The sequence below is a fragment of the Podarcis filfolensis genome, assembly GCF_964270895.1.
Source record: "Podarcis filfolensis genome assembly, chromosome: 5".
NCBI lineage: Eukaryota > Metazoa > Chordata > Lepidosauria > Squamata > Lacertidae > Podarcis > Podarcis filfolensis.
Window position 1 is genome coordinate 30,198,228 of NC_139608.1, and position 26,910 is coordinate 30,225,137.

General features: G+C 41.7%; 2 protein-coding genes across 2 annotated transcripts in view; one reads left to right on the forward strand and one right to left on the reverse strand.

Annotated features, from left to right (window-relative positions):
* FARSB (phenylalanyl-tRNA synthetase subunit beta) overlaps positions 1–9,746 on the forward strand; it is a 39,451-nt gene extending 29,705 nt beyond the window's left edge. Inside the window, exon 17 of the mRNA XM_083613808.1 lies at positions 8,971–9,746. Within this exon, the coding sequence (XP_083469934.1) occupies positions 8,971–9,122 (152 nt within the window). The 3' untranslated portion in view covers positions 9,123–9,746. The remainder of the gene's footprint in view (positions 1–8,970) is intronic.
* Positions 9,747–14,412: 4,666 nt separating this feature from the next.
* SGPP2 (sphingosine-1-phosphate phosphatase 2) overlaps positions 14,413–26,910 on the reverse strand; it is a 29,885-nt gene continuing 17,387 nt past the window's right edge. Inside the window, exons 3-5 of the mRNA XM_083613884.1 lie at positions 21,069–21,248; positions 19,676–19,765; positions 14,413–15,032 (exon numbers count right to left, since the gene is read on the reverse strand). Of these exons, the coding sequence (XP_083470010.1) occupies positions 14,490–15,032; positions 19,676–19,765; positions 21,069–21,248 (813 nt within the window). The 3' untranslated portion in view covers positions 14,413–14,489. The remainder of the gene's footprint in view (positions 15,033–19,675; positions 19,766–21,068; positions 21,249–26,910) is intronic.

Consider the following 26,910-nt stretch of genomic DNA (forward strand, 5'->3'; position numbering starts at 1 on the left):
TGCACTTTTTAAAATGAGCTGTAAATAGCTCTCTGAGGTGTGTTTCTATTTAAACTGGGGGGGGGGGGATGACGAAGTGCCTGTGTCTTTCAAAGTTATGTTGAGCTACAAATTTCTAGTAGCTTTTATAAAAGAGGGAGGGAGATGAAGCTTAGCTGTGTAGTTGTCAACCAGCCATTAAAATTGCCCTATAAATTGCAATAAGGATGCTCTTTTGTTTAATTCTTGTACTTCATTCAGTGTGTGTGTTGCAAGTATGTGACTTCAGTTAAAACTTTGTAGATTTTTAATATAAAAGCCTTGCTAAGATCTGTGTAATGATCTGACTCATTTCATAATTTAGAAAAGGTGTCTGTTTACTGTATATGTTCGTTCTTGTTCCATATGTGCACACCACGGTTATTAGATCACCTTCTGTTCCCGTAATACCTAAATATCCATTAAGTTAATCTCAGGGTCACAACCTTTTTGCCCTTGCAGCAACACCTGTGCAACAATTACAGATGCTTGAAAATATGGGTGAAATTGTGATGTTCCCCAGGCCTTCACACTGATGTTTAGTGTAACTGGAGCCCTGCAGTATATTGGGAGAGAATTTTAGCCTTGAGTGATCAAGTTTTATTAAAGATGAAAACATACTCCTTTATGAAAGAACTCTGGGACGATCCCAAATATTTACCATCTGACACTTCTTAAGAATCATAAATACATCTCCGAAATTTAGCATCCCTTTGAAAAACTTAATTGCAATTTTCTAAATTAATTTGTTAAGCGATATGAAACAAGCTTTCTGTTGAAATTAGCAGACTATTACTGTAAATTACATTTTGCGTAGCTTAGAGACTGTCACGTGCTGTCTTTACATTCAGTGTTCCTTGATTGATCCATAAATAGATTAAATATACGTTTATGGGCACACATGGACGAGAAGCTTCCCCTTCCCGTACTTGCTGTTTCTGTCTAAAGGCCTGAATTGTTAAACTTTTAGAATATCAACCTTGAAATCTTAGTATTCAGGGTTCAAGTCCCTTTTCGGGCATGTCCTTTCTTCTGCCAGGTATATGCATGAGGCTTGCTGCTTTAGAAATCCTGAGAACTGTCCAAAGGTCCATGATACAGCTCTAACACAGAATCAAAACATGTCTGGTCCTGTAAGCTGCTTGGATAGAAAGCTGTCTGGGAACCATATCTAAGCATCATTGAACTCTTCAGAGGAAGAGCAGGGCTAGGTAGGGTTAAATGGAAGAAATACATTTTAAAAATCCTCCCATGATTTTCAAAAAGTAGAGATCTTTGCTCAAAACACAAGGCGCCCCCCCATCCTCTCCAGTTAAAAGGATCTCTCATAGCTAGAAAGAATCACAGCATAAGGCTTTAGAGACATTTACTGGCAGAGGAGATGATATCTACTCTTTTCATTGCACAAGCAGAGCTCCTTGGTTATGTAAGTTTCCTTCATCAAGCTTCAGTTGATTCTGTCACAAGCAGTCATGTACAGCAGACCCTGCAGTTCAAGAGGGCCTCTTAGTGTTCTGGAGAGCATTTTGAGGGTAGCAGGTGGGCAGGAGAAAAATATCAGGCCTGCAGACTCTGCTATCTTTGTGGGATCTGCTTTGTATGAACATCAGGTTCCATGTGTGGCCCTAATAATGTAGATACGCTTGGAAGCCTGACAGCTGAGATGTAAATGCCTCGTTTTAAAGTCTTGGACCTCACTTCAGTGCTCATTGGGAAAGTTGTGCAATAATGCTGGTGATGCATCTCAACAGTGTTCCACTTCTTTCTATTTCTGGGCTCCATTTGTTTAATTGAAGGTGTGGCGCAGTGTGGAAAATGCTAATGACAGTAAATCGCAATGACAGCTTTTCATTTAAGGTTTGGCTGGCAGTAAGACAGTTATTTGCAATTTTTGAAATATGCGCTGCACATTTGTATTACCATAAAATGGAAAACAACTCTCATGACTACAAGATGACCTTTGTTGTAATGTGCCAAGAATTTCAATGTCATTTTGAGACGTCCACCTGGACAGACCCGTTGATCATGCTGCACTTAGCACTTGATGAACATGTTAAATAGTAGTCTCAGAAGCAACCAGTCTCAATGCTGTTTGAGACCTTTCACAATAGGATACATTCTCAGTTTACTCCATTGATTATTATACTGGGGGACAGTTGGTAATTTGAAAGGGATCCTCCACCCCTTCCTCTCGTGTTCCCAGAGCAGGGATTACACCTCAGTTGTTGTTGTTTTTTCCATTTCTGAGCCTATGGCCATTTTCCGTATAATCTCCCACAGGTCATGCTGGGGCTCCAGGCAGTGGTGGTAGTTAAATTATTGCCAGGTCCACAACTAGTTCTTTGATTGGCCACAAGGCTGTTTGCTGGGGAATAATTTCTGCATCCTGCCATTTTTCCTTGGAGTCTTGGAGATTGGTAAGATGTGTCAGAAGTTAAGCTGCAACTTTTTTTTTTAGAAAAAAAATAAAAGCATGCTGTTAGTAATAAACTCCTAACAAAGAAACCAAAATATGAAACATTTGTATTTGATTTGTCACACTATAATCTATAGTTTGTAATGGTTTTTGCGTTACAAATGTGTTGCAGGCTGTTTTAGTCAGGCATTATGCAAACCTAATAAGCTAGTTTTCTGCCATATATATATATATATATATATATATATATATATATTTATTTATTTAAAGAACTGCAGCACAAATCTCTTATATTTCTTAAAGCCTGAAAAATGAACTACTGAACCTTATAAATCCTACAGTAACTTGAGTTATAGGAGCAACTGCAAGCTGGTGAACCAGCTTAAATGTTTATGTAATGGCAAGTGTTTAGGGTGATACAAAGGGAGAGAACCTCCCACCTACTGCTGCATATAATCTCTCCTATCCTGTTATGAATTGGTTCTAACTGGTCCCAGGACATTGTCAGAAGGCACAAGATGAGGCAACCTTGCTTAAACTAAACAGTTCTGAGACTGGATGTGAGGGTATCTAGAAAGTTTCTATATACTGTATTGAGTTCCATTATGGAAGAGACGCAGGACATAGTTTATTTATTATTATTATTTTAAAAAAATATTCATCTGTGGAAAGGGTAAATGTAGAGACTGTTAGAAAGAGGTAGGATTTCAAGTCCATGAAAAGACTGCTTCTAGGTTGTGTTTCTTCCTGAAATTGTATTGAGGTTCTGCAGTTTACTTAGTTCTCTCACTAGAGGTCATTTGAAATGTTTCACAGCTATAGGGGAAACCTCTAGACACTCTGCCATGAGATCAAACACTTTATTGTGTGGAGATCAAAATCCGTCACTCTGTTCCCTTTATTGGGATCGGTGAGAGGGAGCATAATGTGCTGTAATTCTCCCTACATAATGTGCAAGTTAGTGACCTCCCAGGACAGGGGTTTCCAAACTGTGGAGCATGAACTGCCAGTGGTCCTTCACAAGCTTCATCCAGGTGGTCCGCAGAATGTCTGTAAACATATGGTTAAAATCTGTACCACATCTAACCTATTGCATTACACGTGCTAGAACAGGCAAAAAGACCCACAGGACCTTCAGTAATTTTTCAAGTGGTCCATGGGGATAAAGTTTGGGGAACCACTGCCCATGGGGATTCGCGTTCTCATGGAAGATAAGTGGCTGCTGGCCAGTGTGAGAACAGGATGCTGGACTAGATGGGTCCAGAAGGGCTCTTCTTTTGTTTATTTATATCCTGCTTTTCTCCAAGGAGCTTAAGATGATGTACGTAGTTTTCCCTCTCCTCCCTGCCACCTCCAATATTAAGCTCCCAACAACTCTATGAGGTGGGTAAAGCTAAGAGCTAGGAGCGTCTCCACCCCCATCGTTCAGCCCGGACACTGAGGTCCAGCTCCGAGGGCCTTCTGGCAGTTCTCTCACTGCGAGAGGTGAGGTTGCAGGGAACCAGGCAGAGGGCCTTCTTGGTAGTGGCGCCTACCCTGTAGGAACACCCTCCCATCAGATGTCAAGGAATAAACAACTATCTGACTTTTAGAAGACATCTGAAGGCAGCCCTGTTTAGGGAAGTTTTTAATGTTTGATGTTTTATCATGTTTTTAATATTCTGTTGGGAGCTGCCCAGAGTGCCTGGGGAGGCCCGGCCAGACTGGCGGGGTATAAGTAATAAATTATTATTATTATAAGAGATGGTGACTGACCCAAAGCCACCCAGTGAGCTTCATGGTTGAGTGGGGATTTGAACCCTGGTCTCCCAGGTCCCGGCCCAACATGGCTCATGTTCATATCTTGATTTGATTTGTCATATTTTTGTCATTCTCAGACAGTCATACCTGTGAAGTGTGCTCACAAGAAATCAGCGGAAAGCTAGCACAGTGTTTGTGAGGCTTTGTCTGTCCCTGAAGCCACTGAAAAAAGACTAGCATAGTTCTTGCTAAATATGTTGGTGTGTCAAAATTCTGACCCTAAAATATAATCTCCATGCCAATCTAGGCAAGCCACACGGTGCTGAAGCCATCAGCAAAATCCATCAATATACTGAGACATCTTCCCACACAAGCCCCAGTTGTGTTTTGAGAAGTTCCCATTAAACTATCAGCATTACCTTGAAGACATTCCAGATGAATTCTACCCTAGCATTTGGATCTAATGGACCAGATGAACTTCCTTAGAATGAATAATTATTCTAGTATCACTTAGGGTCTATGCATGGGGTCATTTCTTGCTGAGGCTGACAGCATGCTATTTGAGCAATTTTGACACCTCTGTTCAAATTGTTTGTAGATAGGCACCAAAATTTAGTGCTCTTCAGACAGTGATGGTGAAGCAGTTATCTTCACATGCTAATATGCCTGTAGTGGAGAACACTATCTTGTTCATTTCTTTCTAATCATATGAAAAGTCTTGTGCATTCAAAGTAACTAGGAAGTGTTTCTGCATCCATGGAGTACATCTTGTCTTAGGGATCACAAGGGTAGAGAACTTCAGACATACTTAAGTCTGTAGGAAGAACAAACCAACCTCCGAAATACTGTCTGTTTACACTCCACAGAGAAGTAAGCCTGCCTATAATATAAGCACCCATTTGACACCCAGCAGCTCTGTGTATAAGGTATGATTTATGGGTGGAAATTTTGGGTGCGTTCTGTTGCCTCAGTCCCCCTCCCACTCTTCCCACATGTTGGCTTTGTACAAAGTTTTCAGTCATCTGCCCAGAACTATAGTGATATGTTTTCCTTCAATAAGTTCATTGCAGTAAGTAAAGAAGTGTGTAGGATTCTGCATTTGAAGAACGCAACTCTAGTATTTTGCCTGGAAAAACCAAGTCTGTGGGCAGTTTATTTTTACTATCTCCGTTAACCATGGCGGCTTTTAGGTGTGTTTGATCGACTGTGTGATCTATTGTTGATAAGCTAAATTCTTTTACGTGGAGTTAACACTGGGAAAGTGCAGAAGGTAGTGAACTTCAGATGTTGAGAAATAATGGAAACTTAGGCATGTGTTCAACAACAAACTTCCTTATAGATGTTACAGAACAGTTATTTATTATTATTATATATTGAATTTATATACCGCCCTATACCTGGAGGTCTCAGGGCAGTTCACAGAATACTTATTCAAAGAACTGCAGCACAAACCTCTTGCTTCTTGAAGACAGTTCAGGTCCCCAAACTCCAGAATGGACAGACTAGGTAATTATTCCTTTTCACTTTGTATCTTCTTACCTGTTCAGGCTACCACACCTGTCCCACTGATTCAGATGTACAGTAAAATATTTTTCTTTTTGATGTTCCCTAAAGAGATGAAAAGAGATGAGAGGCTGCTCTTGAATTGAGGGATTAGGCTTGCATTTATTAAGAACTTTGGGGGCTATTAACTGTTTCACTTCCAGCATAAGCCATTTACTCAGATCAGATTTCCTGTTCTGCAAGTGGTAATTTTTTTTATTTCTCCTTTTTTATGACAGTGTGTAACTAATGCCAGTTTGGGAATATTTGAGTGCGCAGAGTATAGTGTTTTCTCTTGCAAAACCATATTTAATCATGGACAAGATTTATTTGCCGTATAGAATGACCAGTAAAAGTATTGCTTTTGTGCAGCAGAGAATACGTAACTTCTGTTTATGTATGGGCTCCTTCGGGAGGAAGGGCACGATAAAAATCAAACAATAATTTTCATAGTAAAATTTAGGAAAGCTTAAACACTTTGCTATGAAACGAGCAACAAATAAAGATTCCATTTTAATCCCTGAAAGATTGAATACATTTTATGTATTTAGTAACCTTTTTTTTTCTAATGTAAACTAACGTTTCAAAGTTTTGACCATCACATTTCGATACATATTACAAAATATTTGGGTGTAAACTCTTCCTCTTATGGATGTAACTTGCGTGGTTAGAGTTTGCTAAACTTCTGGAACAGGAGCAGCCATGGAGGATTTCTATAGGCTTTCTGGAGAACCACCAGAGAATAAGTTATTTGCCGGCATGACTATCACTGTTGCTTTGTGTGCACCATATTTCAGTCATCTGGTTTGTACCAGTTATGTTCAGGAAATAACCATTTATCCGAGGGAAAATGTGACCAGGACTTCAGTAGTCGTGCTGCTTCTCAGTTACTCAAGTGTTGACTTCTGATACTCTCCCCCATCCCCTTATAAGAATATAATTGTTATGATCGCTAAAGCTTTTCCCAGCTCTGACCCAATATCATCCCTTTAATCTTCTTCTCCCAAACATGGGAAGAAGGGAAGGAATTGGGAAGAGAAGAAAAGCCATGCAAGGTGTTTGACCGGCAAGCACACAGAGAATTCAACAAGCCCTTTGAAGGTCAATTAGCCAGAAAATGTGCTAAAGACTAGGTACTTGATTGGATTAGTGGCCAAAGAATTACGCCCTGAATAATCAAAGCGGTCCTGCAGTCTGAACACACAGGCAATTATTGGTTCTTAGGGGCATAGTGTAAAAGCTTTAATAACAGATTCTTTGAACTTCAAAGCATTTTAGAAGCGACAATCTTACTATGAGCTGCGATTTTTGTCTCTTGCTTGCATGTAGCGTTCCTACGACAAGGCATTCTTCCCACAATGCGTGTGTGTGTGTATCTGAATTAATTACAAACTACTTGGTGCCTTGCTCATTTTTAGTTACAGATTATAGAGATGATATACCTTCAACTGATAAAGCCTCAACCTTTGGGGTGCCCTGGGACACTTTAAATATTCTCTGTCTGTGGCAATAAGAACTTGGTTTTGTGGGCACCAAAGTAAAATTCAAACATCTGAATATTCTTACAATGGAAATTGGTCAAAGCCATAAAGAAACGAGGGGAAAGTGACTCGGCTGTGGTAAATTCAGAGCCTCACCTAACGTTTCTCAGTTACTACATCAGCTGAAAGGCTGCTCTTGGGGGAAGCAGGGGAATGGAGGGCAGGAAGCAGCTGCCATACTAGGAGAGAGGGCCAAGTGGCAACATCCTCATAGGGGGGTCTCATTCCACAAAGTAACCACCAGCACTGTTGGCCGACTGGGGAGGGAGTGCCACAGGGCTGTAGTGACAGCCCACGGCAGTGTCCAGATTTTTCTGGTGACGCACTGAGAGGGGTGCACCCCTGACCTGCGCCCTTATCAGGGGCCAACCTACCCAACCCCTAGATACACCTCTGGCGATATCTCATCTTCAGAGATTCTGAAGGTTGTAGCTTTGGGCACAGTGCCCATCCCCAAGTTTCTGCTCTTTTTAACACACTAAAGTCTTTGACTGTTAATACAGTTTTTGTTTGACAATGGACTCCTGTGAAACATCCACCACAATTTTCGGGGGTGAGGAAGGATTTTAAAAAATGACCTCATCTTATAGCGTTCTTCTCATGTGGGGACTGTGTTGCATGAACATTTCACTGCATTAGAATTACATGGTAAAGTTACTGTGTGACTTTACCGTGAGAAAAAGAATGCATGGATTGGTCATTTAGTTTATTAGTTTCAGAGGATTTGAATGGGTTACAGGAGATTTTGATTACACATGGGGGTGCAGCAAGAGACAAAATCACTTCAGCTGCAAGCGGGTAAGCCTTTATTGGCTCCATTTTGTCTATTTAAGACTAGTAGTTCCATTTCACTAATAATCATTGGCCCACAGAACATTGCCCATATATATATGAATGACCCCTTTCTCGCACCTACTTCCTTCCTTATTTTGTTGGAATCAGTGAATCAAGCCAGGAATCACAGTTAACTATAGGAGCCTGTTAACATGTGCATTTGGGAAACTACGGTTAATGGCTTCCAAACAAGCCAGGATAATAAGTCATGATATGAAGTTGTCTTAATATCCTTGTTTGCTTGGAATATATCCTTGTTTGCTTGGAAGCTATTAACCATAGTTTCCATGCTTTGAATGTAACAGCCATTTAGTATTAAGTCTGGCTCCATGGCTTGTTTCTCCTCTTGCAGGAAGAGAAGGTCAAGCAGCTGTGTACAGGGGCTCATTCATAAGTCTTATTTAGCTGAATTATGATTTGTCCAAGCATTGACATATTTTGTTTCATGATACAGCTTTGGTGAATTCATCATTCTTACTCTGTGCAAAAGCTTGTAACCTGTACACTGAATGTAGAATCAAAGAACTGTAGAGTTGGAAGGATCCGCAAGGCATCATCCAGTAGTTCAACCCCTTACACTTCACCCTGGAAATGTGAAGCATTGTCTACTTAAGGAATAATCACCCACCCGCAAAAAAAGATTTCTTCTCTAGCATTAATAAAATTGGGCTATGATAAGAGAAGCAATCTTTCATTGTTTTAGCAAAAATTATTCTCGTGTAACACACGCTTCTGCTCTTGATGTTTACTTGAGGTTCAGTGCCCAGAATGGCTGGGGCAACCCAGTCAGATGGGTGGGGTACAAATAATAAAATAATTATTTGTTAATATTATTATTATGAGAAACATTCATTTCTCTCCCCCCCCCTTTTCTTTCAGACCCTGCTTTTTTCCCTGGACGCTGTGCTGAGATCTTTGCAAAAGGGCAGATTATTGGGAAGCTAGGAGTACTCCACCCTGACGTCGTCACCCAGTTTGAGCTCACCATGCCCTGCTCTGCCCTAGAAATCACAATTGAGCCTTTCGTGTGAAATCCTGACAACAGCATGCTTCTTCAGTCCACATAGTTCTGTTTCCTCCCCCCCCCCCAAAAAAAAAAGTCCACATAGTTCTGTTTCCAGGATGGTCTGTTTCTACCATCGGGCACTGTCCCTAATTTTAATAAATTAGGCAATGAAATAGACAAGCCGTATTTTGCTCTTTGCTAAAAGTTCCTTCAGTGCAATAATACTGCCTTCAGGGGTTTTTTAGGGCTTTTCTTAACAGATTGAGCCATCAGTCAGATGTAAAAAATAAAAAAAGTTCAATATATTACCATGAATATATATGGGCAAAGAACATGATCTGTTCTCCAGAATGTTCCAGAGGCTGAATCTCAAACTGTAACAGATTATAGCTGCATAACAGGAATCACATTCTTTTATTGCATGAAATAACATAATTGATTATAGCAAATGTTGAACAAATGTGAACAGAACTGAGGAATTAAGGTTTCTTTGTATAGGGTTGATACAAACTCTTCAGGGTTGAGAAATGTGCATTTCTTGTAAAGTACAGCAGTTTTAAAGCAAGATTTCTATAATAGATACTGTTGTATGTTAACCTGTTTTATTGTAAAGAAGGGATCAAAATAAAACTTGAAGGTTCTGTATTTATATACACCTAAGTTCCCGTGAGAAAGACTGGTGTGGTGAGCACTGCTTCTGTCGTAGGGCTGAGATTGCTCAAACTAGACCTGTGTGCCAGAACACCATCTTATCACCCTCCTGACTTCTCATGTGCTGGCAGAGAAACTGCCACTGTAGTATGACATGAGAAAGCCCCAGTGCATTTTTGGAAGCTATCACATCTATCTAAAGGAACTCTTTGAGTTGCCATGTTGAAAAGGAGGAGACCAAACAGGAGTGGAGGAGAAGTAGCATTATATGTAAACAACGTGTATACTATAGACCTCCAAGCCAGACTGATGACTTGGATGATGCCTTCCAACAGCAGATTACCAAACATTCAAAAAGGAGAGAGAAGGCAGTAATGGGAGATTTCAACTACCCCAGTGTTTGTTGGAACTCTAACTCTGCCGAGAATGTAAGGGCCAGTAAATTCTGCAGTTGCCTTACTGACAAATTCCTTTCCCAGAAGGTAGAAGCAGCAACAAGGGGCTCATCTATCTTGGACCTGGTCCTCACCCACAGGGAGGAACTGCAACAAAATGGAAGTACTGGGAACCTTGGGGAGAAGTAATGTGAGCAATTAGTGTGTGAGCCATTTAAAAAGGATGCTGCACATGGGTTTCTCAAAAACAAGTAATGCCAGACAAATCTCCTTTTGATAGTGTTATAAACTTGGTGGATCAGGGGGTGCTGTGGATGTAGGGTATCTTGATTTCAGTAATTCTTTAACAAAGGCCCCTATGATACCTTTGCAGAGAAGCTGGTAAATGTGGGCTGGGCAGTTACTTGGATTTGTAGCTGGTTGGCTGATGGAACCCAAAGAGTACCCCCTAATGTTTCCTTGTTCTGTCCTGGGTCTGTTGCTGTTCAACGCCTTTATAAATGACTTGGATGAAGGAACTGAGTGATACTCATCAAATTTGCAGATGACACCAAACTGAGAGGGGTAGCTAATGCTGCAGAGGACAGAATCAGGATTCAAGATGACCTTAACAGATTGGAGAACTGGCCCAAAGCTAACAAAATGAAATAGGGACTTAGGCAGGAATTACCAGCTGCACAAATATAAGATGGGGGACATCTGGCTTGCCAGAAGGCATGTAGTGGTCCTAGTAGACCACAAGCTTAACATGAATCAACCGTGTGACTGAAGCTGTAAAAAAAGCTATGTATCCTATTCTAGGATACATCAACAGAAGTTATGTGTCCAGATCAAGGGACGTTTGTATTGTAGTACGGTTGTATTCTGCCTTGGTTAGACCACACTTGAAGTACTGTGTCTTGTTATGGGCACCACAATTTAAGAAGGATATTGACAAGCTGGAACTTGTGCAGAGGAGGGCAATAAAGATGATCAAGGGTCTGGAAACCAAGCCTTAGGAGGAATGGTTGAGGGAATTGGGTATGATAAGAGGAGACTGGGAGGAGATACCAATAACCATCTTCAGATATCTGAAGGGTTGTCATATGGAGGATGGAGCAAGCTTGTTTTCTTCTGCTGTGGAGGGTAGAACCTGAACCAGTGGATTCAAGTTCCAAGAAAGGAGATTCCAACTAAACATCTTTCTGACGGTAAGAGCAATTTAACACTGGAATGGTCTCCCTCTGGAGGTGGTGGACTCTACTTCCTTGGAGGTTTTTAAGAAGAGGCTGGATGGCCGTCTGCCATGGATGCTTTAGTTGGGATTCCTGCATTGCAGGCAGTTGGACTAGAGGTAAAGGTAAAGGGACCCCTGACCATTAGGTCCCGTCGTGGCTGACTCTGGGGTTGCGGCGCTCATCTCGCTTTATTGGCCGAGGGAGCCGGCGTACAGCTTCTGGGTCATGTGGCCAGCATGACAAAGCCGCTTCTGGCAAACCAGAGCAGTGCACGGAAACACCATTTACCTTCCCGCCGGAGCGGTACCTATTTATCTACTTGCACTTTGACATGCTTCTGAACTGCTAGGTTGGCAGGAGCAGGGACCAAACAACGGGAGCTCACCCCGTCACGGGGATTTGAACCGCTGACCTTCTGATTGGCAAGTCCTAGGCTCTGTGGTTTAACCCACAGCGCCACCTGTGTCCCTAGACTAGAGGACCCCTTCCAACTCTACCATTCTATTGTTCTATGAACAAAAAATCTGCTGCATGAAAATAGTGGGTTGCCCTTCAATCTTCTGCCCACTTGGCATTTATGCCTGCCTGCTTCATAGTAGCCTCCTACTTTATATAATACACTTGCAATGTATGTGACAAAATAAGCTTTAATAAAAAATAGTTTCTGGAAACATTTTAAGTTTGAATAAAGTCAGAACTTTCAGAATACACTTTACAACTTACAGTAAAACAATACAAAAATAGAAATTGTGCAGGTTGTGGTTTATAAATCGCAGCATATATAAGTGATCATAAAAGAATAAAAGAGATGCATTTAAAAGAGCAGTTTTCGAGCTACAGCTAAATCTGAAGCCATTGCAAAGGCGGGGACACATAAATTTATTTGCATATATATATATCCCTGGCCAGGGACACAACCACACATTTTTGTGCAAGCTTGCTGTTACACCGATATTTTGCTGAGATGATGAGAATGCAGTAGCTGGCAGATGGGAGGGACCCTTATCTTCTCTTACAACCCATATTCTTGCCTACCAGCTCAACAGATTGACCTCCAGTTTAGATGCAGATTGAGGGGTTTAGCAAGTATACCATATATGCCAGCACTCCCTTGCAAGTGCGTCTACTTTAGCATGATGAAGAGAACCCCACTTACATTGTAAAATTTTGCTCCTGGGAAGTTCTGTATTGACATTAGAATCCCCGTGGGCTTCAGGTCTTTGCCTTCAATACAACCCCCACATTTTACAGAACATGTTATTTAAGGAATGAGCATGGCGGAAAAGATGAGAGCCCTGTATTTCTTATAGGACATGTTCAAATTCCAGGACTATACGTAGGAGTTATACCCTTAGTGTAATACTGAAGCTTAAGGATATATGAACAGTCTTAATGGATCAGATGGAAGGATCTTCTAGTTCCAAGATTCTTTTCTTACGGTGGCTAACCAGTTATAGGAAACCCATGGGCAAGACATGAGTAGAATAGCCCTCTCCCATCCTAAGCCTTTCCTAGTTTGGGTTTTTTTTTGGTTTATATTAAAGTTAGGTTAACATTTAGACTCCAGTTAATTCTCAAATCTGCATGTCCAAGCAGCATTTCATTTAAAAGCTCTGATAAGTGTGCTATATTTGCTTCCCTACAGTGGGAATCTATGCAAAGCGGCAGGCAGATAGCAATTTACCAAGACTTGGAATGGCAGCGCCGAAGTCAGACCAGTGCTAGTTTCATCCTGTCCTCAAGCTCCAAAAAGGGAAGCAGTTGTTTCACAGTTCTTGCTGGAGCCTTCATTGCCAATGGGAAATACCACTTTGCACAAGAGCAATTAGTGGAAAGAAAGAGGACATGAAGATCTAACTTTGTTATTAGTGAGCCAGTGTGGTGTAGTGGTTAAGAGCGGTAGTCTCCTAATCTGGGGAACCGGGTTCGCGTCTCCGCTCCTCCACATGCAGCTGCTGGGTGACCTTGGGCCAGTCACACTTCTCTGAAGTCTCTCAGCCCCACTCACCCCACAGAGTATTTGTTGTGGGGGAGGAAGGGAAAGGAGATTGTTAGCCGCTTTGAGACTCCTGAAGGGGAGTGAAAGGCGGGATATCAAATCCAAACTCTTCTTCTTCTTCAAAAAATAAATCTGCAATCACATTTGCACTTGCCATCAGTTACTCGGTCCTTGCAATTCATTCCTTGGTGGCCTAAAGTCACAGCAACAGTGATTATTTTCAACATTCTGGGCCAATGCCATAGCATACCAGGGCACAGCTTCAGACATGACACAGCTTAATTTAATAACATGGATGTGTTAAGAACACAACATAATTATACCCATACATGTGAATTTGTATGACCGGGAGTCTGTTTTGCAATATATGACTTCAGTGTTCGTCATCCTGCTAGATGAGCAGCCAGATTCAGTGCCAACCCAGCTTCCCTGTATACAGCATCTTATTTCTCCCTGCGAGTGCCTATCTTCCTCCCAATTCTCAGACTGTTAAGCTTGTAAAGATAATTACAGTGGTACCTCGGGTTAAGAACTTAATTTGTTCTGGAGGTCCATTCTTAACCTGAAACTGTTCTTAACCTGAGGTACCACTTTAGCTAATGGGGCCTCCTGCTGCCACCGCTGCATGATTTCTGTTCTCATCCTGAAGCAAAGTTCTTAACCCAAGGTACTATTTCTGGGTTAGCGGTGTCTGTAACCTGAAGCGTCTGTAACCCAAGGTACCACTGTACTTTGTAGTTTTGCTTTGTTTTCTTTAAAAAGGAGGCTCTTCTCCAACTACCCTGATCTGGCTGCATCCCTTGAAGGGCTTATTTTTGAGGTTTGACAACCCTGAAGAAACTTCAGACCACTAGATCTCGGAAGAACAGATCTGACTGTCTATCATGGCAGGCTTCTAGTTGCAGTAGATGTTTAGCTCAGACAGCCATAGTCGCTGAAGCAGCCACAGCGTGTTAAAAGATTGCAGCGAACAAAAATTATTGGAAACTCAGTTGAGATCTCCACTATTATCTATGTCGTAGAGCTATGCAGGAAGGCACGACACTTTGCTGCTCAAGTTTTTGCTTCTGCGTGCATTTTTATTGCACCCTATAATCTGGACTGCTTCTTTTAAAAAAAGTGTGCAGCATTCAGTTTAAGCCCAATAATTTATGCAGCAATGGCACGAGCACTGTAGCACTCAGGCCGATGGTAGAATAGGTTATAAATTTATAGGGCACTTCAATTTCTATTTGCTGCATAGCTTCAATGTCATTAATAGAAACCTTGTACCAAGAACACAGTGATTTAAGAGCCAGGCTTTTGATGATTTGCCGTATAATCAGCAGTACAGCAATTCCCACCAAAAACTGTGCAAGAACCATCGAGAGCATTTCGCCAGTGACAGAAGGGATGCTGTGTGTTGCTTCTTCAGCCGAAACATTTGAAACGTAGTGGTTGTTTATCCAGAACCCTGTAATTGCTCCAGCTCCAGCTCCCAGAATAGTGGTTGTGTCTGCCCTAGTAGGGCTATAGTAATCCAGTTTGGGGTAGTTGTAGCATAAGATGAGGGGGACAACGATGCAGAACATGGGACACCAGGGGCTGGTCAGCATCAGGTGATCAAGGAGGTCCCAAGTTGGATAAGCCAGAGCAGTTAATATAGCTGAGATCAGGCTGCCAACAATCACGTCCTAGAAAGACATAGAGGTGTTAGGCATACAGCGCATTCTCATTTCCTTCAAGCAGACCATCCTTCTCCTAAAGTAACTGTAAGAATAGGTATCTGATGAATTGCTGAAGATCACTGAGTTGTGATGCTTGAGCATATTACGTATATTGAACATGTAACTATGCTGAGCAGAAAACCTATGAAAAACAGAGCCAAATTGTTTTGAAGTTAATGCATTTTGGAGCTTTGCAAGACCACTGTCGAATTAAATGGACCTTAAGGCTACCCAGGAAGCCTAAATATAGGCAAATTAAGCAAATTAATTTAAGTTAAATGTATAATTTCATAACCAAAAAAGTTTCAAATGTTTGTCTCCTTTTGCAAACCAGTTAAGTGGGACAGAGGAAGGTGGGGCCACAGTTTACTTACGGGCATATAAGGGAAAACATGCATGGTTGTTCAAGAATGAAGTACAGGGGCTAAAGATTAACTTTAATCAAATGAAATAATAAAATGCTGAAAATTCAGGAAGGGCTCTAAAGCCTCATAGCAACCCCTGGCCTCTGAGGCTATGGCCCTGGAACTTGTGTCATCTTGCTTTATGTATTACCAGGTTAATGATTAACAGATGAATCACTTCCTTTATAATGCATTTGGATAAGGACTTGAACAATTGCATGCCCATTTAAAAGTGTGCATATAGATTCATCTACCTGGCACCACAAAAAATAAATTACCTTATTTAGTTCCAGCTGACAAACACAGGGGGGGGGGGGGGAGGAATGGGAGAAATATCAACCCAGAAAACTTTTTTCCTTGCAGGTGATTTCCTTGCCTGGTAACATTCTGTGCATTCTGCATCAGTTCTTTGCTAAAAGTTATTTTCCTACCATTTCATGTATTTGCATCATCAACAGTAACACCTGCAACCATATTCCTATGCAGCAAAACTCAAAGGCTAAAACAAGAAGGAGAACTTTTATCCTGAGTATTTATGTAGTACTTTCTTAATTTGTTCCAGAGAATCCAGACCACATTATTTCCAAGCCTCTATGAATTTCTCTGTTTCCTTCATAGATCTCCCATTGTTGTTATCATTATTATTTTAAAGCTATTGTGTTTATGGTCATATTTGAAACTTCTACTGCAGTACCAGCACAACCGTGTTAGCTTTTTCTCCCTTGGAAAAGGGCATGCAGCTGAAGGAAGGAGGAAGCTGGAAGAATCAGAGTCTTTTGCATTTTCTGTCTCTTGGGTGTTTTTCAAGGCTCACATCAAGTCTACCAGATCTGACTTTAACCCACAGCCCTTGTAAAAGCAAAGTGTATTTGCTGACACACTCTTCCTGCTGTGTGTGTGGCAGGGATAGGGGGCAGAAGTGACCAGAGTGTCGCTGACAGTACTCACTCAAAAATATCTAAGTGTGCCCAAATACTGGCACCTCTGGTGCACACCGTACACATGGAGAACCCTATAGATATTTTCATTCTTTTTGCTTGCCAAAGGACAATGAAACCATCAATATAACCCCCAAATAAAAACTGGCGACAAATTCACTGAAGCACATAGTTTCAGGAACACATCTAAAGCAAGTTTAAACAACAGGTTTCTGTTCATGCCAAGCCCTTCCCCGCCCATAATCTGTTAAATCTCTTAATTTCAAAGGAGGATTATGTTTCCTTCATCCACTTTTGCACAAGGAGGAAGCTCTATTAATGAAAAGATTAAGGAGAAAACCATCGCAAAAGTAGATGAATGCAGTTCAAAGGATTTAAGTTATGCCTCTCCGTAGATCAGCACAGGCATCTTCAGGCAAAAACATATGTTAACACTGAAGTCTGGATTGCTGCTGAGCAGCCTGAAACCAGCTTTGTCAGGTCAGAGTGGAATTTATTAAGAGAAGCAAGAAAGAAAGAAAGAAAGAAAGAAAGAAAGAAAGAAAGAAAGAAAGAAAGAAAGAACCATTTAGAGGACTTCAGCTACTGTCAATTACATGCGAGAAGAATAAAATGTTAAAATCATGTCAACACATCTGCAGTCCATGGTGAATGTAAAATGAAGAATATTGTTATCGGTATGCAGGGTGGTGGTGGGGAGCTAAACCCTAGAAATTTTGATTTTGATTATTTGGAGTATTGAAGGGAAGATGGCAGGCCAGTGGATAAATACAGGCTACGGTTCCTTTCCAAGCCAGGGGCTCACCTGGGATAGAGGCATTAACATGACAAAATGTGACAGGAAAAGAGTGCTTTTTAGTAAGGGAAGAAGAAGAGAGGGGGAAGAAGAAGAGAGGGGGTAGAAAGAGAAGACAGAGATCCATCTTGGGACGGTTGGCTGAAGGCTGACTGGTTGTGATGCCTCTGACTCCAGAGCTGCACTGCTGTGGGAAACAAGCCCTGCTTGAGATGACCATGCTGTAAGCTCTCGACTCCCTCCATGCAGACTGAAGGTGTAAATAGGTGAATAAATCATATTTCTTAAAGCTAAGACCACCTCCACCACATCTTCAATTTTCCAAAGGAACACAGACCCTGGGTGAGCTCCTGGAACACCCCTGAAATTTCGCTACGGCTCGGTAGAGAGTGGGGGGTTACACCCAACTTTTGTAATAATATGCTACATATTATTTAAATAAAATGTATATACCACTTGATGGTAAACAGAACCTCCAAGTCGTTTAACCTAGAGCTATGTACTAATGGCTTCTTGAAATTCTCCATCTTTGGGTGCAGATGCAAATATATTGTGGGCACCGTTGAATTTATTAGGGCAAGAGCAAAGCAAGGAATCTCTCCAACAGTTTCTCAGGGATCGAATTCACCATTAGCACAGTTACAGATAGGTAGCCGTGTTGGTCTGCCATAGTCAAAACAAAAAAAAAATTTTTTTTCTTCCAGTAGCACCTTAAAGACCAACTAAGCTAGTTCTTGGTAATTACCAAGAACTAACTTAGTTGGTCTTTAAGGTGCTACTGGAAGAAAAAAAATTTTTTTTTTTTGTTTTGACCATTAGCACAGACTTCCAATTTTGCTATTATTTTTTAGTCCCCCCCCCCTTCACTGCAGGTGATAGTAGCAGCAACTGTGTTGATAGTCAGACCACCATTTTACATCCTCCATGATGCTGGAATCTACAACATTCCAGGGTGTTGTGAAAGAAGAGTGGAAGTTATTCTAGAATTAGGATAAGATTCAAGAAATCTTCTACATTAGATACAGATAACTAAGTTTATTCAAATAGATTTAAATTGTAGAACAGTTTTTTGTTGCTACATTATTATTATTATTCTTTATTATTTTATATACTGCTAAATGCCACAGTAGGCCTCTAAGTGATTTACAAAAATATATAAACCAATTATGCAACCATATTAAAATCTTTTAAGGCTACAATTCAACAGTCACGTACCTGGGACTAAGTCTCATTGAATGGACCTTACTTCTGAATAGGCATGCACAGGACTGCATTGTATTTCATGTTCTTGTGATAGCAAAAAAGCTCACAGAACTATAATTTAAATCTATTGAAAGGAAGGGGACTCCCCTCCAAACCCAAATTAAAGTAGCTTTGTTCTTTCAAGAATGTCAACAAAGGGCTTCTCTCTACCACCAACCCCATCTGAATTTAGAAAAGTCTCCTCTTATCACTTATCAAGGGAAATATGCAGAGAATTTTTACTGACTGACTTAAGGTCATTAGTTAAATCTAGACTGGAGACATCCTCCCTTTCAAATTATTGGTTTGATCTACTGAGGTCAAGACCTTTACCCATGTGCCTGATGAGGATGGTAAACAAGCAAATGTCATGTGTGAATCCAGGAGGCTCATGGTATAGAATCAGCTAGCGGCGCTGTGAAAAATGATGCACACCTCTTCTCACTACATAAGCTACATCAGGCCTAATTTTCAATGAAAGGGGCTACATGTAGGAGTAGTCATATAATATACTATGAGTCAAGATGACGCATTCCAGCAAGCAAATCACCAGCTTTGCAGCCCTTCCCAGTCACCAGAAATACTTGTAGCCCTGGGAGAAGAAGGAGCAGAAAGTCCAGCTCACCACTAAGCCAGCAAGCTATTGTACTTAATTCTACCAGTAAGGCTTTGCCCCAAGGGGTACCTACAGTAAATACAAGAGATGCCTAAAGAATGGTGCTCAATCTATGGGTGCAGTGAGAGAGGCTGACGATGTTCAAGCATAGGGTATTATTTATAAACCAGGGGCTGTGCTTCTGCTTCACTTACCAACCCCATCTACCCCACCCGCTCCCTTTAGAGGCCACCAAAGCCACCCCTCCCTTTATTTATACCCGCCTTCTTCTGTCTTCCTCATCCAATGGCCAACAGCTATCAGAAGTCTACCATCATGCTCTTATTTGCAGCAGCCACCTGTCAGCCACCAAGAGAACTGCAACATGACAACAGCCTTACTTGTTTATTATATGTTACATACATGAGCTTTGCATGGAAAAGATAGGTCGAAAAGAGAGAAAATGGATGCAGAATAGGTTGAGCTGCAAGTTTATGTGCTATTTCCAGAAGAGGGCTTAACTACGATTTAGGCAGTTTTTGTGTGTCATTTGCTTTTAACGTGCACTGGTTTATGTTCATGCTTCAGGATATAAATTCCTAATAAATGGGCAATAAACTAAGGAGAGACCTTACCAAAACTGTGTGCATTCCAGTGTAAATTCTGCTGAGGCATACCAGAGTTGAAAATAAGAAGGCTCCCAGCAGTCCTAGTTCAAGTGGGTACTGTAAACATAAAAGGGGAGTGAAAGAAACATTAATAGCAGATAATGCATATATCACAAAGAATCAAATAAGGCACCATCAGACTTTTATCAATGGCCAGGCCATTCTAATTCAGAACCAACTGCATTCTGGAATATCAGTAGTTTGATGAATTCAAGTAATGTTTCCAAACAACATGGGCTGAAATATCTAGCAGTGATGATTTGTAATGCTATCCTTAGAATAAATTCATCACCTACAATTGTTGGAAAAGGATAAAGATTTCAACCTCCACAGGTGGTATTGAGCCCTAGGAATGGAAAATGCAAAAGCTGCACTCTATTTAGACCAAGACTGGATGAAGAAGACAACAGATAGTGAGGAGGACCTCACCTCCGTATTTGGAGCTGTGCTGTTAGACCTGTTCATATAAATATATGGAATCAAGCAGTGGATGTAGCCACATTTCCAGATGGCAAAGCCAGTCGAGAATACAAAATTCAATTGTGAAGGGCTCCTAAATAAGGTCTCCAAACTGTATGGTTATGTAACAGAATAGCAGACAGGAGCCAAATGGAACAGAATATTCTAACTTCACATCAGCACAAACAAATAAATTGGCTATAAATCCTTAGGAATGATCTAAGCGAAAAGCTCACCTCAGAAAGAGAGATTCAGATCACTGGAAAAGGCACATAACAGAAACTATTGGGTAATGGCTTGAAAACAAAGTGGTCATGATACCTTTATACAGATGAACGTGTAGAATGTGGGGTCCTGCTGCAGAGTAGGTGGGGAAAGGCTTTTAGATCATGCTGGATTCAGCCAGAGCTGCCCCTGTGTGGCAAGATCAGTGGGGCAAGTTTGCCTGAAATGGTGTGGGAGGGAGAGAAAGGGGACACACCAAGCCTACACTTCTTAGATTTAAGCCAGAGTTTTTGGAGAGGCTACACTTTCTGGGGCTGGAAAGGGGTTAGTTTAACCTCCAGTTTGCTAGTAAAACTGAATTACAGTGGTACCTTGGGTTAAGAACTTAATTTGTTCCGGAGGTCCGTTCTTAACCTGAAACTGTTCTTAACCTTAAGCACCACTTTAGCTAATGGGGCCTCCCGCTGCCGCTGTACCGCCAGAGCACGATTTCTGTTCTCATCCTGAAGCAAAGTTCTTAACCCGAGGTACTATTTCTGGGTTAGCAGAGTCTGTAACCTGAAGCATCTGTAACCCGAGGTACTACTGTACTGTGTCATGAAATGATGCATTTCTAAAGAGTGTGTCACTGACACGAAAAGTTTGCCTTATCCAATACACCACACTGCATGCCTACCTTGTACTTGTTCACAGTTGTAACCACAAAGGTAAAAGAAATGGCGGTTGCTGCCATTGCATGTGTGGATGGCATTCCATACTCTGCAGTGGTCCTTTTTTCTAGCTTGACAACAGGTGGAGAACAAGGGCGGGGCCACTTGAGCAGGTCCTTTGAGACTTGGCCAATGTACATAACCACCTGGAGACAGCACACAGATAACAGAGATGTGCTTATTTCATTTATACCCCGCCTTTCACCCAAGTAGCACCCCCCACTCAAGTCTCAGAGACATTTTCAGTTACAGTAATTCACTCCTGTCATCTTGGCATGGTACTTTTGAGACCAGCATATAGGCATAGCTCCAGCTCAGCCAGATATATGCCAGCATAGCTCCTTGATCTCAGCTCAACTGGGACTCAGCTAGCAAAGCTGACACTGAATTAAGTCCCCACAAAAGGATGTTCCAGGGGAATGGTGGGGACAAGACATTGGGTGGGGGGAGAGACATGTGACTAAGTAACCCAGAGAAAGTTATACTGGCAAAAAGTGGTGTACGTCAAACTCTGTTTTAAGAGGTTATTTCCCCTCTGCTAGGCTTGGGTTGGCTGAGCCCCTGCTCCTGTTTAGAGTTTGGAAAATAGGTAAGTTACACCAGCATAGTTGCATAATTTACCTCTGCCTTTCTGTAGTTTATATTGCTGTGAACGAAATAACAACAGGAAATATTACTGGAGTGCAGAGAAAGAAGCAGGTTAAAAATGCTAAACTTCACAGCAGGGACCATCAAAACCAAAAGAGCAAATTTCATCTTTAAAAGGGGGAAAAAAGGGCTCCACTTTTTATGAACATAGTTTCTTGTGCAAAGATATGTCTTGGTTAAAGATATGGCAAGCCATGAAGAGCTGGATTATTAAAGACTGAAAAAATATCAATTTGTGCTAGCACATCTCACTGCAAGAGGAAAATCTTTCTCCCACATACTTTAAAAAGCCTGTTTTGAATAGGAGTTGTGTTCTCTGTATTTCCTCGTGCAACCTGGCAATGGGAAAACCAACTTTCTTGATCCATGAGAGTTCCAGGAAACTTTGGGACACATACTAGTGCAATATATATATATATGTTTTACACCACCTGCTTTTCAGAGTTGATCACTTTGTCATTCAGTTTCCTCCCCAACTACAGATCCCTCAAAACCATACTCCTTATCTCCAATAAAACAAATCAAGGAGATTGGAGCAAAATGCTCTAATTTTCACCCATGTGGCAACAATTTACAAATTGCTAAAGAACTGCTAAAACTTAGATACATGCCTGTTAAGGCATTGGAGGGGTGTGTGCTGCTGCAAAACTCTAAAGCCTACGTATTTCTACACCAGTCTTAATTTAGTACAAATAAAGACTGCTTTGCATCTTCTAGCCAAGTCAATGCAGTCAAATAAGATCAATAATGTAACTGGAAAACTGCATGGCAATTCATTCCATTTAGGTTACTTGCTCAGAACTTCAGTTTCTCATGAACGAAACCTGCTAAACCCATTCCTGTCATGTGAAGAATGAGGCAATATATAACATCCAAGTTAACATTGGAAGAAGCTGATCAAAGCTGATGAAGCAACTTCCCTGTGAGGAAAGCTTGAAGCATTTGGGACTTCTCAGTTTAGAGACAAGGTGCGTGGTGATACAATAGGAGTTGATAAAATGATTCACGGCATAGAAGTTCTAAGTGGTTTGCTATCCATGGGATTTGTGTTTTCTATCTCCCTGCTTCTTCCCTACCAAGCACCGTATGAAATTTCTCTCTCCTTGGGACTCCCTATACATTCTCAGATGTCCCTCTCAAGGATAAGTTTCTTATCATCTCCCTGCTTTTATTTCCAAGACTCCTCCTGGCCTCCTTTTGTGCTTAATTCACAATCCTCCTTGATGAGCTAAAACCCCAAATATATTATACTGCCTTTACGCAGCTCCTTTTAAGTTGATTAAATCTTGATTAAATATATCTGTGAAGGTCTTAAAGAATAGAGACGTGGTGCTAAAGAGTCAATATTTGGCTGTCACATACAAGGCACTTTCCCAGAATGCTCTCACACACGCAGCAGTGAAGGTCACAGAACTATTGAAGAACACCCCATCCCCATCCCCAAATCAAGACTGAAGGCCCATGAACAGCAGCTTTTGCCTTCAATTCCTGCATGAATCACTCATTTCTGAAGTGTTACAATTCCTTTGATGACCATGGGACACATTTAGTAACGGACAGTGCCTGTAGTGACTTTTTCAACTGGGTCACGAGGTCAAGATCATAGCAAAAGGCTAACTAGGTCTTTTCTCATCAGGTCACATCAGCATAGTTGGGGGGAATTTTAGCTTTTTGTGTGAATGCTCTTCTGTCATCATTTCGTCCTCACTTTTACAAATGTGTTTTGCTGAACAAGAAGCAACTGTTCTGGTTCAGAACCACAACTGCAGAATGGTTGAAGACAAGACACTGGGAGTCAAAAGACTTAAAAAGTGAACAGTACTCTGCCTCACTACTGCTGTCACGTACAACGTAGCCAGCGATGATATCAAAGCAAATCACTTCTTGTATTTTGTTGGATGGCTGAGAATTCAAAAGCTGATGTCACAAGTTTGGTTAGCAGCAACATCTTTTAGCTGCCATTGGCTTTGTTGTGGTCGTTTAGTCGTGTCCGACTCTTCGTGACCCCATGGACCAGAACATGCCAGGCAATCCTGTCCTCCACTGCCTCCTGGTCAAACTCATGCTGGTAGCTTCGAGAACACTGTCCAACCATCTCGTCCTCTGTCGTCCCCTTCTCCTTGTGCCCTCAATCTTTCCCAACATCAGGGTCTTTTCCAGGGAGTCTTCTCTTCTCTTGAGGTGGCCAAAGTACTGGAGCCTCAGCTTCACGATCTGTCCTTCCAGTGAGCACTCAGGGCTGATTTCCTTCAGAATGGATCAGTTTGATCTTCTTGCAGTCCATGGGACTCTCAAGAGTCTCCTCCAGCACCATAATTCAAAAGCATCAATTCTTCGGCGATCAGCCTTCTTTATGGTCCAGCTCTCACTTCCATACATCACTACTGGGAAAACCATTGGCTTTAGTCTTTGCTTTTTTAAGGCCACTAATTTGTAGGATAGCTTTAAGATGCACTCACATCACACAACTGGGCTGCCCAGGTGATGTTGACCATGGCATGACAGGGCCATTTCAATGGCAGTTACCTGTTTGTGGAATGCCCTCCCTGATAAGGCCTGTCTGTCTGTCTTCCTGATTATTGATTTTCAGGAAGCGGGGGAAGGGGTTAAAAAGCTGTTCTGTTTACTCAGGCATTTGATGATTCCTGGCAACTGTGAAGACTGTTTTAAGGATGCATTTGAGTAGCTTCTATAATACATTCTTTCTTTCTTTAAATGCTTTACTGTTGCTAGTAAGCTCAATTTTGGGGACAAATATTCATGCATGTTCACCCAAAAAGCTGTGAAATGGAATGGAAGAAAACTATGGCCAAGTGACTCTGGCTTATGACAAAGTAGACCTGAAATGCCACTCTTGAGGGCAGTCCCCTCCCCCCCCGCTCCCCGGTGTGTGAGAGAAGCAGAATTACTAATAAGGCTTTATTCAAGATAAGATAATATCCATTTAATATCACAATTATTTCTATGTTTGCTGCTCTGGGCTCCGACAGAAGGAAGTGTGGGATATAAATTGAATTAATAGTAATACAGTGGTACCTCAGGTTAAGTCTTAATTCGTTCCGGAGGTCCGTTCTTAACCTGAAACTGTTCTTAACCTTAAGCACCACTTTAGCTAATGGGGCCTCCTGCTGCTGCCACGCCACCAGAGCACGATTTCTGTTCTCATCCTGAAGCAAAGTTCTTAACCCAAGGTACTATTTCTGGGTTAGCGGAGTCTGTAACCTGAAGCGTATGTAACCCGAGGTACCACTGTAATTGAAAGTATGAGCAATGAATGGTTTGTGGAACCACAACCTGCTATTGATGCACTTACTGTGTGTCCTGAAAGAGTGTGAAACTTCCATACAAGGAAAGAATCCTGGGCAGGAATTGTATGCCAGTTGGCACATGAAGGCCCATCCCTGGGGATGGTCGTGCAAAATTAGATGCTGGTGCCAGACAGGTTTGTTTTTAACTTTTTAATCCAACTGTTGCTCATTAAGTCACTCTACAAGTCAAAACCTGAAAACCATATTAGCAGGGCCGGGGAATCCTTTTCTGGCTAGTGGAACCTGATTTCCTTGGGGGCAAGCTTCTGCGGACCACATGGGGATGGTGCCAGAGGCAAAAGAGGGCAGAGCAACAAAATGTGAATTTTGCCTTTGGACTGTAGGCTGGCTTCTTCACACACACAAACAAAACGTGTGCTCAGGCAATCATTATGCGAGTTCGAGGACACATCCCAGCCAACGAAAAGCTCACAAGGGGAGTGGAAAGTAGGGCTAGTGAGGGGAGTGTGTCTTTGGAAAGTGTGTGGCCTGGGGAGAATCTTATGAGTCAGGTAAAGAGGCCTGGAGAGTCACCTTTGGCCCCCAGGTCTGAGGTTTCCTACCCCGTGTCCTCTCACTATAGAATGTTTTTTTGGGACAGAATTGTCCCAAGAACAGAAGAGTCTTGTGTTCTTTCTCAAAGCAATTTTTATTTACAGCTAGTGTTCCAGGTCTCTCTTTTCTTCTTTTCAAAGAAGGTTTTTTTTTGTTTGTTTGTTTTAAAGGGATGTCCGGCAGCTAGACTGGTGACTGGGAGTGGCCGCTGAGACCATATAACACTGGTCCTGAGAGACCTGCATTGGCTCCCAGTACGTTTCTGAGCACAATTCAAAGTGTTGGTGCTGACCTTTAAGGTCCTAAACAGCCTCAGTCCACTATACCTGAAGGAGCGTCTCCACCCCCATCATTCAGCCCAGACACTGAGGTCCAGCTCTGAGGGCCTTCTGGCGGTTCCCTCACTGTGAGAAGTGATGTTACAGGGAACCAAGCAGAGGGCCTTCTCGGTAGTGGCGCCTGCCCTGTAGAATGCCCTCCCAGCATATGTCAAGGAAATAAGCAACTATCTGATTTTTAAAAGACATCTGAAGGCAGCCCTGTTGGCAGCTGCCCAGAGTGGCTGGGGAAACCCCAGTCAGATGGGAGGGGTATATATAAATATTATTATTATTATTATTATTATTATTATTATTATTATTATTATTATTATTATTTCATTACAGATCTTGACCCATACAGACCAACTACAGGGGGAATTTTTAAAGAGCAACTAGAATACAAACAGTATGCTTTTCATGCTTCTTTTTTTGCACTGGAAGAGCGTGAATTTAGAGCTCTTGGTCCCATTACTGCAGCAGCAAAATGGAAACATAATGGATAGTGCAAGATAGCAGGGCTGACAATTTCAAAGCAATGCATGGGGATTAAAATTGTGTGACTCACAAAAACTGAGGGGGGAAAGCATGACGAATTTTCTGCACAGCATTTAGAAAACTGAAGTAAAGCACAGAAACACCTCGCAATGCTTTGCTTTCTCTTAGAGCTCAGTTTTAACTCCTTCATTTCCAAGGAAAGCTGCAGCCCAAGATCTAAAAACAGGAAGTGTTGTACATATGGAAGAGACTGGAAGCTTAGAGGAGGGGGAAGGTACAAAGTGGTGTGGTCAAAGTATAGGTCTAGGAAACAGAAGGAGAAAGAGGGGCTACAGTAAACAAAGGGGGGGGAGTATGGGAATACAAAAGGCAACACATTTCTATCCTCTTTCAGCAGAAATAGAGAGGAAAGCTCTTGAACTTCTGAAATATATATGAAGATAGCCTAAATGTGATTGGACCATTTTGCTAGCCCAAGATTA